This window comes from Stenella coeruleoalba, assembly GCF_951394435.1.
Source record: "Stenella coeruleoalba genome assembly, chromosome: 7".
NCBI classification, from domain to species: Eukaryota; Metazoa; Chordata; class Mammalia; order Artiodactyla; family Delphinidae; genus Stenella; species Stenella coeruleoalba.
Window position 1 is genome coordinate 36,018,743 of NC_137153.1, and position 15,535 is coordinate 36,034,277.

The window sequence follows — 15,535 nt, forward strand, 5'->3', positions numbered from 1 at the left end:
ACTAGTCAAAAAGTATTCCTTCAATTCAGCCTTACCTCAACCTCAGACACAGGGCTCTATGCACTGTGTGATGCAGTGAGGTCTTATCAAATCTGCAGTCCAGTCACTCTGTGCTAAGGAGATCTGGCCCTGGCTGAAAATCTTCTGGCTGATCTGGGAGCCAGCGTGGGAGCTGGAGCACCTCGTTTGTGCAAGCCTGGGCCGACCCACACTGCTTTCCCACGGGGAGGTGTCTTTGTAACCAGGGGGCATCCAGGACAGGCACCAGGCTAAAGCAGAATGGCCCCTCTCCACTCCACACTAAGAGCACTTTATATCTGCCCCGGCAGGGATGGGAACAACAAGTTTTTGCCAAAAGGAAAGAAGAAATCAAAACGTAAAATATTTCTCTGGGTTGCATGTTTCTGGCTTGACTTATGTCACTTACACAACAACGGTTATTGTTTGTTTGAATGACACAGAGGGTTTTAGGCAAGGCCAGAAACGCTAGCCCAGGATTTGGTCCCCCAGAGTTCTGACACCTAAAGAAGGGGAAGGAACAGTGGGTGTGTGGAGTCAGGAATGTCTCTTCTGATTCCAGCCTTCAGCTGCCTGAGCCCTCAAGCTGCATCCTGCCCCACAGACAAGAAAATGTAGCCACAGACAACAGTGGAAGAGGGGCTTTGAAACAAAGAAGGAAGAGTGGGCACATGTTTCCTGGGACTCTTGGGATCCTCGAACTCTTTGAAGGTCTGTCTGACAAGTTCAGCTTCGACAGGAAATACTGATTCACCGGACAAAGAGTTCTGGTTCGACACTGGCTGAATACACAGCACCCAGCTCCACCATCCACAGCCCCCAAGCCCAGGATAAGTTGTTTTGTTTCTACTTTTCTCTCAGGTTTTCTAAACCTTGCCACTTTCAAGAAATCTACTCTCAGGGAGCTAATTTTTACATAATTATTAGCTCTGCTTTTCCTTTGTGAAAGCCACTCTCCATTTTTGGTTGACATTTGATGACCTGCATCAGTAGAAAAGTTAGTTTTGTCCTCTTTTACTGAAAACTTGGTGACAAAGTCAAATTCTCTTCAGGTCTCTCTAGTGTGAAACTTCTTATAATCCTTTCCCCTAACACATACCACAGCTCACTTACACAGATGCTTTAGGGAGAAGGCCAGGCCCTTATGAACATCTTAGAGAGCCTTCTTCAGGCCTCTTTCTTCCTCTGAATTTCTGCAGTTTGCCACCCCCTTTGCTCCCACTTCTGCATCTTACCATATTGTGTCCAACCATTCTGTCCTCTATTGAGTGCTGGGACAGATAAACACACAAACATTTGGTAATAAACACACAAACATTTGATAAATGGGGCAATTGTGAAGGAACCCCTTCCCATCTTTGCCTTTTTCAGTTTTTTTAAAATTTCCTCTTCATTAACTCCATATGCTATAGGCTTCCAGTTGAGATCTATCCCTGCTCCCTGAGACCCTGCAACTTGCCCCTTACCTGTACCAGTGTCTGTCACCTCTTTACCAAAACTTCTTTAACGGGAACTTAACTTCATTGCTTCCACACCGATAAACGTTCGTTTTCCTTTTTCATTAAAGAGTGAATATTTATTGACTACTTACTTTTGCTCTAACAAAACAAAGTCCCAATCCAAAGGAGTTTACATTGTAGTGGCAGGAGACCCGACCACAAGCAAATAAGATAAGCCAATAAATAATACGCTCAGAAGAAAAATAAAGCAGAGGCATAGGACTGCAGGATGGGCATCGGCCTGGCCTTTTCCAGGCCTTAGTGAAAACGGTAATTGTTGTTTTCGTATCTATCAAACACCTCAGCCTCTCACTCCTTTGGGGACAGATGTGGTTGTGCTGAGAAGGCTGATCTACAATATCTGCTTTGCCAACCAACCCTCAATGGGGGGTAATCCTTGTAAAATGCTTAATAAAACGGCATGGTTTAGAGAGGAATGCAGGCGGAACTTGACAGTAGCTGCTATCTCTCAGGGAGCTGGGGCTCCTCTTAGCCCACAGGAACTCGCTCATCACCTGACATACAGGCAAACCTGGAATTGAGGGAGGTGATACCCCACAGGGCAACCTTGATCACGGAGCCGGGAGCCAATAGATAAACTACTGTACTTTTTTACTTAAGGCAGAAGAATCTGAGGTGCATTCTACATTTTCTCAGAGGCTTTTCCAGCAGATGGAGCCTCAGTCACTCACAGCAGTGACCAGCTCAATGACATATTCATGTCTTTCTGTCTTTTCCTGTTCAATCTCCTGGTCCCAACCCAACTCCTGCTCATTGGAATTACTTCCCAAAATAACTGTCTTCACAAGGTCCTCATATCAGAAAGAACCCCGGCTAAGACAGTCACACTATCTGTGCTTTGGTCTTTCCTTTTAGATTCTATCTCCCAATATTATATATTCCACATATATATGAAATTATCTATAGTCTCTTCTCTTTTTCATAGCTCTTTCAAGTTAGGAAGTTTCAGTCATCAGGGAACTCCACAGTTTCCCTACCAAAGATCTCTCAGGTTGTTCTTTCAGTATATATTCGGTTAAGTTGATCATTACTGTTTCTGTATATGCAAACAAAACCCAGGAATCACATCACTTGTTACAGAAATTCTCTTTGATCCACAGTGTTTACATTGCCTCCTCTATAGCTGGTGGAGACAAGATCTTAAATTTTTCCAAGTTGAAAAACTATCATTTGGAGGATTGCAATGAACTTCTGTATTTTAGGGAGCAGGCTGTCCTTTAATTTTGGAGGCAACACTTTGATGACTCTTTTAGTGATGCTAATACACCTACCATTACCCCTCCCCATCATGTATATGAAAATGCTTTAGGCTGAGACATTACCTATTCTGTTTGGGCATATAGATTGAGTATAACTAGCAGAATTATTGACCTGCAATATTAGATTTTTCCCCCTAAATCTAGATTAAGTTGTCTTATAACTAAATGTTTTTATTTTCCCTTAGAAAGAAGAAGAAGGATAGCAGCCTGGAAAAGGAGAAAGGCGGCAAGGAGTGACCAGCAGAGTGAAGCACTGTCCCAGAGCCAGAGACCAGATTTGCTTGGCTAGAATGGGAGGATTGGGGCAACAGGTTCCTTAACGGTTCCCTAAAATTACATGAGGAGGAAAACCTAATAAAATACTGAACTCTTTGATGGCAGTAGAATAGAGACTTAAGACTATTGTCATTTGGGTATTAATAATCTCTGAAGACTGGAGAAGATGGGAACATCTTAATTACCCATGGTTCCCAATACTCCTGTACATATTTCTCCCTAACCCCCTCCCTTTTAAAAAATTCAATCTATTTAAACCCAAAACAAAAAGACAAACACAAAAAGTGCACCCTTTCTCCCACCCCCACCCCTTGCCTCTGGCAAACACAAATCTGTGCTCTCTAACTATGAGCTTATTTATATATACATATCATATATATATATATACACATATATACACAGACACACACACATCGTTAAAGGACTCCACATATAAGAGAGATCATGTAGTATTTATCTTTCTTCTCTGACTTACTTCACTTAGCATAATGCCCTTGAGGTTCATCCTATCCACAGAGTTGTCATTTAAGTACTTATGACTGCTTTTGTACTACAATGGCCAGGGTCTGTTTTGCAACAGAGACCGTATGTCCCACTAAACCTAAAATAAAATCTTTACTATCTGACCCTTTAAAGTGAAAGTTTGCTGACCTCTGCTCTAGATCTAAATAGTTTAGAAGAAATATAGGGAACAAAGGAACATGTTAAGAAACACCATGGAGATGCAATCAGCAAATTCAAAACGTGGAAAATTCTATAAGATTAACAACTTAATTTCTTAAACAAATAAATGATAGTAAACATTTTTTAAAGGGTGGGAGAGAAAACCTATACCACTTATGAGACATATGACTTTAATGCAATGTGTAGTCCTTTAAGAAGAAAATGATTCAAAAGTCAACTTAAAAATATGTATGTAACAATCAGGGAAATTTAAATACTGACTGTATATTTGATGGAATTACTACTAATTGTTAAATTGTAATAACTGCATTATTTTTATGTTATTCTTTTAAAGAGTCCTTCCCATTATAGGGGTTTGGGAGTAGGGAAAATGAGTATATACAAAGTAAAAATGGACATGAAATGATAGTTAATTTTGTTATTAACTGTCATCATGGTTACCTATACCTATGGGTAAGTGAGGGTTCATTAAGTTAGTCTCTCTACTTTTGCATATTTTTGATATTTTTCTTATTATAAATTTGTATAAGAGCAAGAATTTTTAAGGAAATTATAAACGTTATTGAGAGACATTAAGAAGACCTAAAAGGAGAGATATGCCAGTTTGTAGGTTGAAAGACTCAATATTGTAAAAATAAATGTCAGTTTTTTCCAGCTGAGCCCCAGTAGGGCTCACCCCAGGGAGTTCAACAGCAACCCCCCCGCACCCCCCAGTAGCTTTCCAGCAAGTATTGTCAGCTTCCCAGTGGGGATTTCTGGTCCCAGCCAGCAGTTCCCTGCTAACCAGACTTATCCTCCTGACTGTGAGCAGCTCTGTCTCGGGCAACCCAGAGAACTTCATCACCAACCAGTTGGCTGCAACCACACTCTCTCCAGTGAGGTCTGAATCCCAGCCTTGGCTCCAGGAATTACCTTCCAAGTTCATTTGTTTCCTAAATACTCTTCTTCAGCCTTTGAGTATTCTTTTGAGTTTTCTTTTATGCCCTTTTAGTAGCTAATTCCCAACTAATTTTTTAATATTGAATAGTCCATGTTCAAATTGCTGTGTGGTTTGTCTCCTGAGTGGGACTGACACACTAGTAACATTGAAGTTGTACGTGTATAACATGTATGACCCTGCAATCACATGTATGTGTGTGTGAGAGAGACATGCACACGTGTGGGAAAGTACAAATACAAGAATATCCATAGCAATGTTGTTTAGCATAATCTAAAACTGAAAACAAATACAATTGTTGGTCAACAGGAGACAGATTGGCTGCAGGATGTGAGAGAAAGAGAGGAGTCAAGGATATCTCTAAGGATTTTAACCTGAACAACTGGAACATAAGAGTTACCATGTTCTGGGATAGGGAAGTCTGCAAGGGGAACAAGTTTTGACATTTGCTGGTAATATCAGAAACCAGTACTAGACTTAAGCATGAGATGACAGGCATTCAAATGGAGGTGTTAAGCAGGCAGGTGGAAATGCAAGTCTGGATGAACAGCCTGGGTTACCACTGGACTTATATATTTGGGGGTCCTCAGTGCACAGCGTCCTTAGAGTCAAGAGATTGGGTAATGTCACCAAATGAGTAAGTGTGGACAGAAGGAGAAGGGGGCCAAAGGATGAACATGGGGGCACTCTTCTCAGATGACTGTCATAGTCTCTCTCCCCCTGCTTCAGTGTCATGACCACTCTCCATCCCCACCTCCAAAAGGTCATCTTCTCTCAGCATCCAGAGTGACTCGGATTAGATAACACCATTGTCTGAGTCTCTTCAGTGGTTTCCTGTTGCTCATAAAGTCCAAACTCCTCACCAGGAGTATCTGGCTCCTCCCCATGCCTTCACCTTACTTTATTCTTTCCTTCCTTTGTTCTCTACCGACCAGTTCCTCTATGTAGTGCTGTTTATTCCTCAAATACATGTATCTTTCTCATTTCAGGTCGCTTGCACTAGCTGTTCCCTCAGCCTGGAGGGGGGAACCTATCTTTGCAAGGCTGTCTCCTTTTCCTTCAAATTTCAGTTCAAAATACCACCTCTTCACAGAATTTCTTCCTGTGCTCACTAGTCACTCTAACAAGTCACTCCGTAGCACTTTTTCACGGCACTGATATCTGACATTATCTTATTTATTCGCACATTGACTGTGAATCTCAGCTCCCCCATGGCAGTGCCTGGCCGTGTTTACTATTATATATTCCCAGCGCCTCAAAGAGTGATGCCACCTGTAGGCAGTCGATAAATATTTGCTGAATAAGTGAATGAATGACTTATAGGATTTTGCATACTTTTAAGTATCTTTTTTAGCTTCCAAATTCAGGGAGGGAATGCTGGGCTGCCATTTTTCTTTGTCCAGCCTTTATCTTTCTTTATGTCCACTTCTTCACCAACTCCCCTGTGTCACAAAAGCCCAACAGTGCTGTAAAGATATTAGAAACAATATTTTATTCCGAAGCCTGTGAATCAGAGGATTGTGTAAAGAAGTTACTCCAATCTGAAAGCCTCGACACAGTGACGCGTTGGAATGTGCCCAGTGACTCCAGAAGGGGACTGACTGACACTCCTCCGGAGGAGTCACGCTCGCGCCTGGAGGCTGTGAGGGCCCCAACCAGGTCCCAAACAGCATCTGCTGCAGTGCCATCATGGGGGAGGTTCTGGCACAGTTCTTCATTTTTGTAGGGCTGCTGGTGTGCCTGGTCCACCTGGTGAAATGCGTGAGATTCTCCAAATGTATTTTCCTGCACTTCTGGAAAGTTTCGCCAAGGTCTTTCTTGAAGTCCATGGGACAATGGGCAGGTAAAGAAAGTTTTCCATCTCTTGTTTTTTTTTGTTGTTCTTGCTTATTATCACTCAGGTCTCAAAAGATATATTGCATCTTTTCCTTTTGAGAGCAAAGATGTAATTCCTTTGGGTTATTTTCATTTGGGAGGCTGGAAAGCACGAATGAAATTAGGATTGTCTGAGAAATGAGATGTGGGGCGTCAGGAGGATAATTAGGGAACAATGTGACTCAGTCCTTGCCTGGGTGCTTCTCCTCTCATTCTCACTAGTTGGGTTTTCTTATTTTTGGAGTTTCTGATGATACAAGTAATAGATGCTGCAGAAAATTATGTATCCTCTTCTTCAGATTTTCAAAAGCCCAGGGTGCTTCCATTTTCTTAAAGGGTGTTTCAACATTCTGAAGTCCAATAATTTAAATTCATTTTATTAAAAAAAATTTCTCTGAGCCCTTGCAAGAAGTGAGGGTAATACAAAATCAAGACAATAAAGATCTCTGTGGAGACATGTTTTTAAAATGGTTATATATGGAATCTGGGTCTGGTTTGTGTCCCAAGTAGACTGATTAATTGCTGCCTCCCAATGGGATTTAGCTCCTGGAACTGCCATGCAGAATTTCAGCTCCCTACTGAGTTTAAGGTGAAGGACGTGAGGCTATGGTTTCGGCATCTCCTTGAACGAAACGCTAAGTTTGCATTTCAAAGTTGGTGTTATGTGCTGGTGTCAGTCTATCAATAACCAATACTGTGGTCGGGCTGGCCCTTGTGGTTCTTACTGTGATTGCAAGGTGGTTTTCAGCAATAACCATCAGGACACTTTAAAAAAAAAATAAAGGTTTATTACTTTCAGGACCTGGAAATTATGTAGGACACCTGGTGCCACATAGCAAGGTCATGGGCGCAAAGAGAGAGAGAGAGAGTGAATGGGCCTGGAGTTCTGCTTTTATTTTATTCTGGGGTGGGGGCCTAGGGTTTCACACGCTCACTCTTTAATGGTGAATTTAAAACATACAAGCAGGAATTTAAAACACAGGAAGAGAAAAAACAAGTGGTCCAAATGGTCAGTTATTGAAATCAATCAAGATTTTTAAAACAAAGGAACCTCATTTGGGGGAGATGGCCTGGCTCTTTACATGATCGTGTGGCCAGCATAGCTTTTATTAGAAATCACCATCTTTAAAGTTGATGCCTCTTTGAAGTTGATGCCTCATTGGCAATCAAAGTCAGGCACTTGCATTACAAAAAAGAAAAAAACAAAACCCAAAACCCAACTGTCAGGTTTTACACTACGGTTGGGCACCAAGAAATCCAATGATTTAAAAAAAAATAAGAATTTGTGTGGCTTTAGAAATACAATGCCAGGCTAAATAGGAAAGATTGTAAACAACCTTACAGGGCTGCCAGGTAAAATACAGGATACTCAGTTATATTTGAATTTCAGATAAATAAAGAATCATTTTTCAGTATATGACACCCCCAATATTATGTGCGACATTCTTATACGAAAAAATTATTTGTTGTTTACCTGAAATTCAAGTTTAACTAGGCATCCTGTATCCTTATTTTCCAAAGCTAAAAAAATTACTATATGAAAATTGTTTGGCGTGAATAAAATGCGTTTTTAACTGTTGCTTGTTAATCTGGGGTGAGAGAGAGAGAGAGAGAGAGAGAGAGAGAGGATATGTGTGTGTGAGCACTCCCTCTCAGGGCAGTATGATGTCTCCAGTGAACTTGCTAAGCAGTTTGAACTTGAATGTTCTGGATCCAAATACTCTGCATCACACAGATCCAAATGCCTGTGCTCTGAGGGGCTTAGAACTCTGCCCATCAGTGTACGGCAAAGCCCTTCTGAGGACACACATTCTAAAAGAAGTGCATGTGCGGTCATATGTGGTTGATTTCCTAATTTTGTCACTGGTATTCTTTTTTTTTTTTTTTTTGGCTATGCTGGGTCTTCCTTGCTGCGTGCAGGCTTTCTCTAGTTGCTGCGAGTGGGGGCTACTCTTTCATTGCGGTGCGCGGGCTTCTCATTGTGGTGACTTATTGCGGAGCACGGGCTCTAGGCATGCGGGCCTCAGTTGTTGCGGCACGTGGGCTCAGTAGTTGTGGCTCGTGGGCTCTAGAGCACAGGCTCAGTAGTTGTGGTGCACGGGCTCAGTTGCTCCGCGGCATGTGGGATCTTCCCGGACCAGGGCTCGAACCCGTGTCCCCTGCATTGGCAGGTAGATTCTTAACCACTGCGCCACCAGGGAAGTCCCATCACTGATATTCTTTATAGATTTGTGACCCTAAAGTCAGAGCCTGGGTTCAAATCCTGTAGTCATCACTTTTAGCAGTGTGGCCTTGATTGGGTTAAGAACTTTCTCTCCCTTAGCTTCCTCAAATATAAACTAAGGAAAATGATGTTCCCTGAATTATAGGCTTGTTTTGAATATCAGATGAGATGTGGCTGTGGGGTTGCCCATCCACATGGTCTTTCTGCATTTCTGTAAGCCGGACACGGAAGAGCTTTATTGGACCTACAATGCCTATTCCACTTTCTCCCTGAATTCCAGCAGCCTCATCTGTCACCCTCACCTAGACAAACTGATGCCTTCACATTCCCACCACCCGCCATGAAGAAGCTGCTAGTGGGAGCCCTGGTGCTCTGGGGTGTCAGAGCCAGAACCTCATTTCTGGCTTGGAAGCTGTGTTCCGAGGCCTGACCTGGACACTGGGGCAGAGGCAGCACTGAAGACTTTGCTACGCACCGAGGAGGGGGTGGAGGTGGCCAGGAACCTCAGGAGCCAGCTTCCTCCCCTCTTCTCCCTCCAGTCCATCTCATGCTGTGTAATTTAACTTGTAAATAATAAGGTCCAAGTGACTAAAAACAAAACCCAAAAATATAATGCACGGCAGAAAGTAAACGCTCAGTAGGTACCAGCCACTTATTGACGTTATCTTGACTGTAGTTCAGGCCTTGTACTGGGTGAATTTGAGGATGCCTGTGATGGAGGGGAAGGTGAGGCAGAAGACAACAACCCTGAGCAAAGTACCTCTACAGAGTAAAACAAGTCATAAATGTGGAGTCACTTAAAAGTACCCAAATAAACAAGTAAAATCACTGGTAATTATTACAATGAGGGTGCTTCTGCCTGAAGCACTGCCTGAAGTTTTTTAGCTTGGTCTGCTCTCCCTCTCAAGTAAACTAAATGTATACATAGCTTTTGTACACACTTTTGGAAAGCATATCCTCCGATTGTTGGTGCAAAGGTAAACTGCAGATATGTATATACTGAATTGTACTGTGTTTTGAAATTGTGACATTCACACGAATGAAGTTTACCCTAGAGCTCAGTCATTAAATATGTATGTGCTGTTGGCTATAAAAGGACTAGAAGGCCCATCTCATTGTTATCTATTAATCAATAGATCCAGTGAGCACAAGTTCTTTAGGTTCCTTCATGTCACTGCATCCTCTTTTTGCATTTCTGTATTTTCCTCTTTGTTAAGTTCTCTATCTTCAATGGGCTTTGATTGCTGCTGTCCTGTGAGAGTGAGGATAGGAAGTGGGGAGAACTCAACTTTTAGTAGGAACCTTGAAATGTCCTTACAGTGATAATTGGGTGTGTGGGTAGAGAGATAATAGCATACACTGCTTGTCCTTGATGAATTAAGGCTTAGAAATGTCTAAACCCTTCTGGGGTCTGAATAAAATGTTCGCTGGCTAATGTTCTTTGTTTCATTTTGGAGCATGTTTTTCATAGCCTCACCAACCCTTCCCCCCAGACCCCATCCAAAAAAAGAAAAAAATGCTTCATTTTGAACATTTAGTGAAGGGAGTCAAGGCTGGAAACTTCACAGTTGAGCGGAGTAGGGCTGGAGAGCAGAAGGGCAGTGCTTTGGAATATTGTGTCCTAGAGAGTAGGCCTGCAAGAACATGTAGCCAGCAAGAAAGGGGTTTAAAGATTAATTCTATCCTTTAAAACCATTTCTGCTTTTTGCAGTGATCACTGGAGCAGGAGATGGGATTGGGAAAGCTTATTCATTTGAGGTAAGTTGTGTCCCTGGAGACTTTCTCCTCCCCTTTTATTAAACACATCATAGTCACATGACTCCCACCCCAAACACTAGTTTTCTGATTATAAAAGCAATGGACATTCCCTTATGAAGGAAACTATTTTCTATAAAAAAGGAAATTTAAAAATCATAATCTCACCGCCTGGCTACCTTTTAAAAAAAATACAATGATATTCAAAGGTGGCAGTATCTCCCCTTAGGAGTTGTTTTAGGAATTTATGGGGACACTGTTATTTCCTAGGGTAATTGTACCATAAGCATTTATATACTTAAAGCAATAAAAAAATTATAAACTACTTTCCTTTTATTTACCCTTTACATTATAGCTAGGGCATATGTTGATTTAAAAATCATTTGTGTAGGTAGGAGATATATATATATATATATATATATATATATATATATATATAAAACTTTCACTTCAAGAAGATTAATGGGCATTAAAAAATATAAAGAGAGAATCTGATAGGGCTGAGAGTCACTGGAGTGTGATTAGTGTCCTTGAGTGTTTCCTTCCAGGGTTTTTGTTTCTCTGTAGATAGATAGATAGATAGATAGATAAGTAGGTAGTTACGCTTTTCTAAAAATGTGTTTACAGCTTATGTAGTTTTGTATGCCATTATTATTAGTATTATTACAAGTTCGACATTTTCACTAATGAAGTATTGTTTCCTGGAATTCCTATATATTTTCTTTCTTCCTTGTGCCTATTATACTAACCTCTAGCACCATGTAAAATACAATAGAAGAAATAGAATCCTAGAAATTATGAGGATGGCTGTTAAAAATCAACACCTTAAAAACATAATGAAAAGCACTTCAATTATGAAAACTACATTCAACAATAGTGTAGTACTCATGTGGTTTCTTGTTCCTAAAGGCCTGTGTCATGAGAGAGGTCAAATCATCTTCTGTGAAATGAACATTGCAAGGTATATTGGAGGTACCTGATAGATACTTCTGGTTTTCTTTTTAGTTAACAGAGCTGAACCATACCACTTAAAAGCTCCGAGTGCTGGTCTTTTGGGTCTACCCCCCATCCTCCATGCCCTGAAGATAATTTCTTTGGTACTGACATTCTACTTCAACTCTGTTTTTTAATTCCAGCTAAAGAGTTCATCTTTGCTCTTATCCTAATTTGTATATAGCAACTTTCTGATGATCAGTAGTGCCCAACACTCAGTAGATGAGTGGTTATATTTGAGTGTTGAGGTTGGAAAGACCATGTGCCAAACCCTTTCCAAAGTCTTGTATCTTCCATACCCCAAATCAGAAGGAAAGTTTTTCTAGCTATTTGTGTTAAAACTATATCACCTCTTATATAACTGTTTTTTCACCTTAGACCAGTTTTCTGGAAAGGGTCTTATCTTTCATCTTTCATTTTATCTCTCAGTTCTCTGGAGAACTCAGGTTATTTCTTTATGATTTTCCAGATTCTTTCCTCAAATTCATGCTGACCTGATATACCTATGGCCCCCTTGATATCTTAAGACTCAGACACTTTTCTGTCTTCTTAGAGGAGACCCATGTGCGGATTCCCCTTGGCAATTCATTTCCTTACTCTTTCCAAAAGCAATGGCCTGGGGGTCAGGAGCTATGAGTTCCAGTCCTCATCCAGAAACTAACTGTCTGCAGATTTTGGACAAGTTACACATCCTTTCTGGGCTTCCAGGTCTTTATGAGCACAAAAGATGTCTCCCAAGAGTCTTCAAATTCTAAACTCTGTTTCTCTTCTAGACTAATTCTTGCTTTGCTCTTCTTGTAGAATCTTATTCTTTGTTTCCTTTTGTTCTTTTCTAAGGCTGTGTTAAACAATTTTCTGGGATCCCTACCTTTCTGTCATGCAGGATTCCCTCTCTCCCAGAGAGCCTGTTCTTGTCTCCCTGTTAATTGCTGCTTCAAGGAAAGCAGTTCAGAGTCTGGAATGCTATGGATTGTAATGGTTAAGAATTCGAGGTTGGGAATGGATCAGATGTCTGTTCAAACTCTGCCTCCAATATGCTCACTGCAGAATTTCCACATCAATAAACTGGAGGTGATGATAATTCCATCTGGGCTTTTGTAAAAGTTAAACGGGATGAGACGGGCAAAATGCTTTGCATAGAGCAAGCTCTCCAAGTTTAGCCACTATTATTATTGGATATTTAATCTGTGTTTTCTTTCCCATATATTGCTTTTCTCTTTCTCTTCTTGAGAAAGAAAATGTGTTGTACTTACCCGTATTTTTACTCTTTCTATTCTTTCTTCTTCCCTGATGTTCCAAGATTTTTTCTTTTGTTATTTCCTGTCTGTTTAGAGAAGTTCCTTTAGTTGTTCTTCTACAGTAGCTCTGCGGGTGACACATTCTTTGTTTTCCTTCATCAGAGACTGTCTCCATTTCCCCTTCATTCCTGAAGGATAATTTTGCTGAATATAGGATTTATAGTTGGCAATCCTTTCCTTTCAGCACTTGAAAAATGTTGTGCCCCTTCCTTCTGTCCTCTATGATTTCTGATGAGTCTGATGTTATTCAAATCATTTTCCCCTATAGGTAAGGTGTTGTTTCTCTTTCATTGCTTTCAAGATTTTTTTCTTTGTGTTCAGTTTTCAGGAGTTTAGTTATGTTTCTTGGTGTGGGTTTCTTTGGGTTTATCTTGTTTGAGATTCACTCAGTCTCTTGAATCTGTAGGTTTATACCTTTTCACAAATTTGGAAATTTTTCATTCATTCTTTCTTCAAATATTCTTTCTGCCTAGCTGCCTAGCCCTCTTCTCTTCTTCTGGGACTCTAATGACACAAATGCAAGACCTTTCTTATAGTCTAGTGGGTCTCTGAGATGCTGTTCATGTTTTTTCAGTGTATTTTTTCTCTGTTTAGATTGGGTAATTCCTGTTTTTTTATCTTTAAGTTCATGGATTCTTTCCTTGGTCTCTCCATTCTGCTATTGAGCCCATCCATTGAGTTTTTAATTTCACTTTCTGTATTTTTCAGTTCTAAAATTTCCATTTCATTTTTCTTTATATCTTCTATTTCTTTGCTGAAATGTCCTATTTTTCATTTGTTTTAATTGTGTTTGTGATTGCTCTCTGAAGCATTTTTACGATAGCTGCTTTAAAATTCTAGTCAGATAATTCTAACATCTCTGTCATCTTGGTGTTAGCATTTGTCCATTGTTTTTATCTTACTCAGATTGAGATCTTCCTTATTCTTGGTGTGATGAGTTTTTTTTTTTTAATCGAATCTTGGACATTTTTGGTTTTATGTTATGAGACTCTGGATCATATTTAAATCTTTTGGTTTAGGTCTGTACTGACATTGCTTCAACAGGGGGAGGAGGGGGTGCTTTTTCCTACCAGGTGAGGTAGAAGCCCAGCTTTACTACTTGGCCTCCTTTGGGGGGTGCTGCCTCCTTGTTACTGCTGGATGGGTGTAGGAGTTCTGGCTTCTCATAAGCCACTCTGGATTTTTGGGGCAAGAGTGCATCCTTACTGCTCCCCACAAGCAGTACTTGAAGGAGGTGGTCTCACTATCACTGCGGTGATGGTATAAGTCCTGAATCTCCACTAGGCTTCCTCTGTCATCATCCCAGGGGAAGGAAGAGGGGAGAGATCAGAAGGGGTGCTCTGGCACTGTCAGGAGGAAGTGGAAGTTCAGGTCTCTGCTGACATGGTGGGTGGGGTGGCTGGGATGAAAGTTCCAGCTCCCTGCTCATCCTTCTCTGATGCCAACCTGGCAGGGGGTTGGAGTCCTTGTTAGGACTCAGCCTCACCAGAGTGGAAGTGTCAGCTCCCCACTCAGCCTTTGGAGGCAGGGGTGGCAATAGGAACATAGATTTTTTTTTTTGAGTTGTTTGTCTGGAGTACGTCAGTTATTGTCTAAAGTTTTCTGCCTTGCTAGGCTGCCAGTTTTTGGTTCTTTGGTTAGAGAGAGCAGGCTTTTATTGGGACTTTTTATGTCTGCACTGTTGGTGTTTCTGAATATCCAGCTTCTCCAGCAATAAGTCTGGGATATATGAGGCAAAAAGAAAAGCCAGGAGACTCACCACCAGTTTCCTCAGGTCTCAAGGCCCATAGCTGATCTTCTCACTATCTTTTGGAGTCTTCTTATATTTATTTTATGCATTATGTCCAGGTTGCATGTTTTAGTTGCATTTCATGGTAGAAATAGGGACTTTGACTCCAACTTTCCAGTAGCCTATTCTATATTACATTTTAACCTAATCTGTATTTGTATTTAGAGTGGCAATAGTGACTTTGCCTCCTTTTAAAGGAATTTCAAGCATTATTGGAAGCAGCGTGAAAAAAATTGTGGAGAGGGATGGGCTGGAGGAGGAAGGACAAGAATGGGCCTGGTCTTCATGCCTCTGAAGCCTCTGCTTCACTCTGTATTTCACATCATTTCCATTCCTTTGGCACCTGAATTCAAGCCCTTTATTTTATTTACCGCCACACAGAAGAAGCCCTGTCTTCCCTGGCATTCCCACCACCTGTTATAGATTAGCAGCAACAAGCACCTTCCTTGACCTAGGCCCTAACACACAGCAGAAGGAAAATGGTCTATTCATCACAGCAGCAGCCATTCTTCTTTTAGCACAGTGCCTGGCAGGGAATTCTGGGACAGGGCGTGCTTCTGGGGCTTAATTCCCTGAAGGGGGGTGGTGGCAAAACCCACGTATGGAGCCTGTCAGCCTGAACATTCTAGAAAGAAGATTGAGCCCTGCTCAAAAGGACAAAGGGAACATGCTGGCCCAGACAACCAAGTGTTCTCCGTGCCCCCCTCCTGGCTCAGACCACTTCACATGGAACCTTTAAAAAGTCTATGGCTCTTGGGTTTCCCTGGTGCCGCAGTGGTTGAGAGTCCACCTGCCGATGCAGGGGACACAGGTTCATGCCCCAGTCCGGGAAGATCCCACATGCCGCGGAGCGGCTGGGCCCGTGAGCCATGGCCGCTGAGCCTGCGCGTCCGGAGCCTGTGCTCCG

At 41.5% G+C, this 15,535-nt stretch overlaps 1 protein-coding gene across 1 annotated transcript in view; it reads left to right on the forward strand.

Annotated features, from left to right (window-relative positions):
• The first annotated feature begins 6,005 nt into the window (after window positions 1-6,005).
• The window catches only part of HSD17B3 (hydroxysteroid 17-beta dehydrogenase 3), a 37,919-nt gene continuing 28,389 nt past the window's right edge, over window positions 6,006-15,535 (forward strand). Inside the window, exons 1-2 of the mRNA XM_079926144.1 lie at window positions 6,006-6,537; window positions 10,505-10,551. Of these exons, the coding sequence (XP_079782270.1) occupies window positions 6,384-6,537; window positions 10,505-10,551 (201 nt within the window). The 5' untranslated portion in view covers window positions 6,006-6,383. The remainder of the gene's footprint in view (window positions 6,538-10,504; window positions 10,552-15,535) is intronic.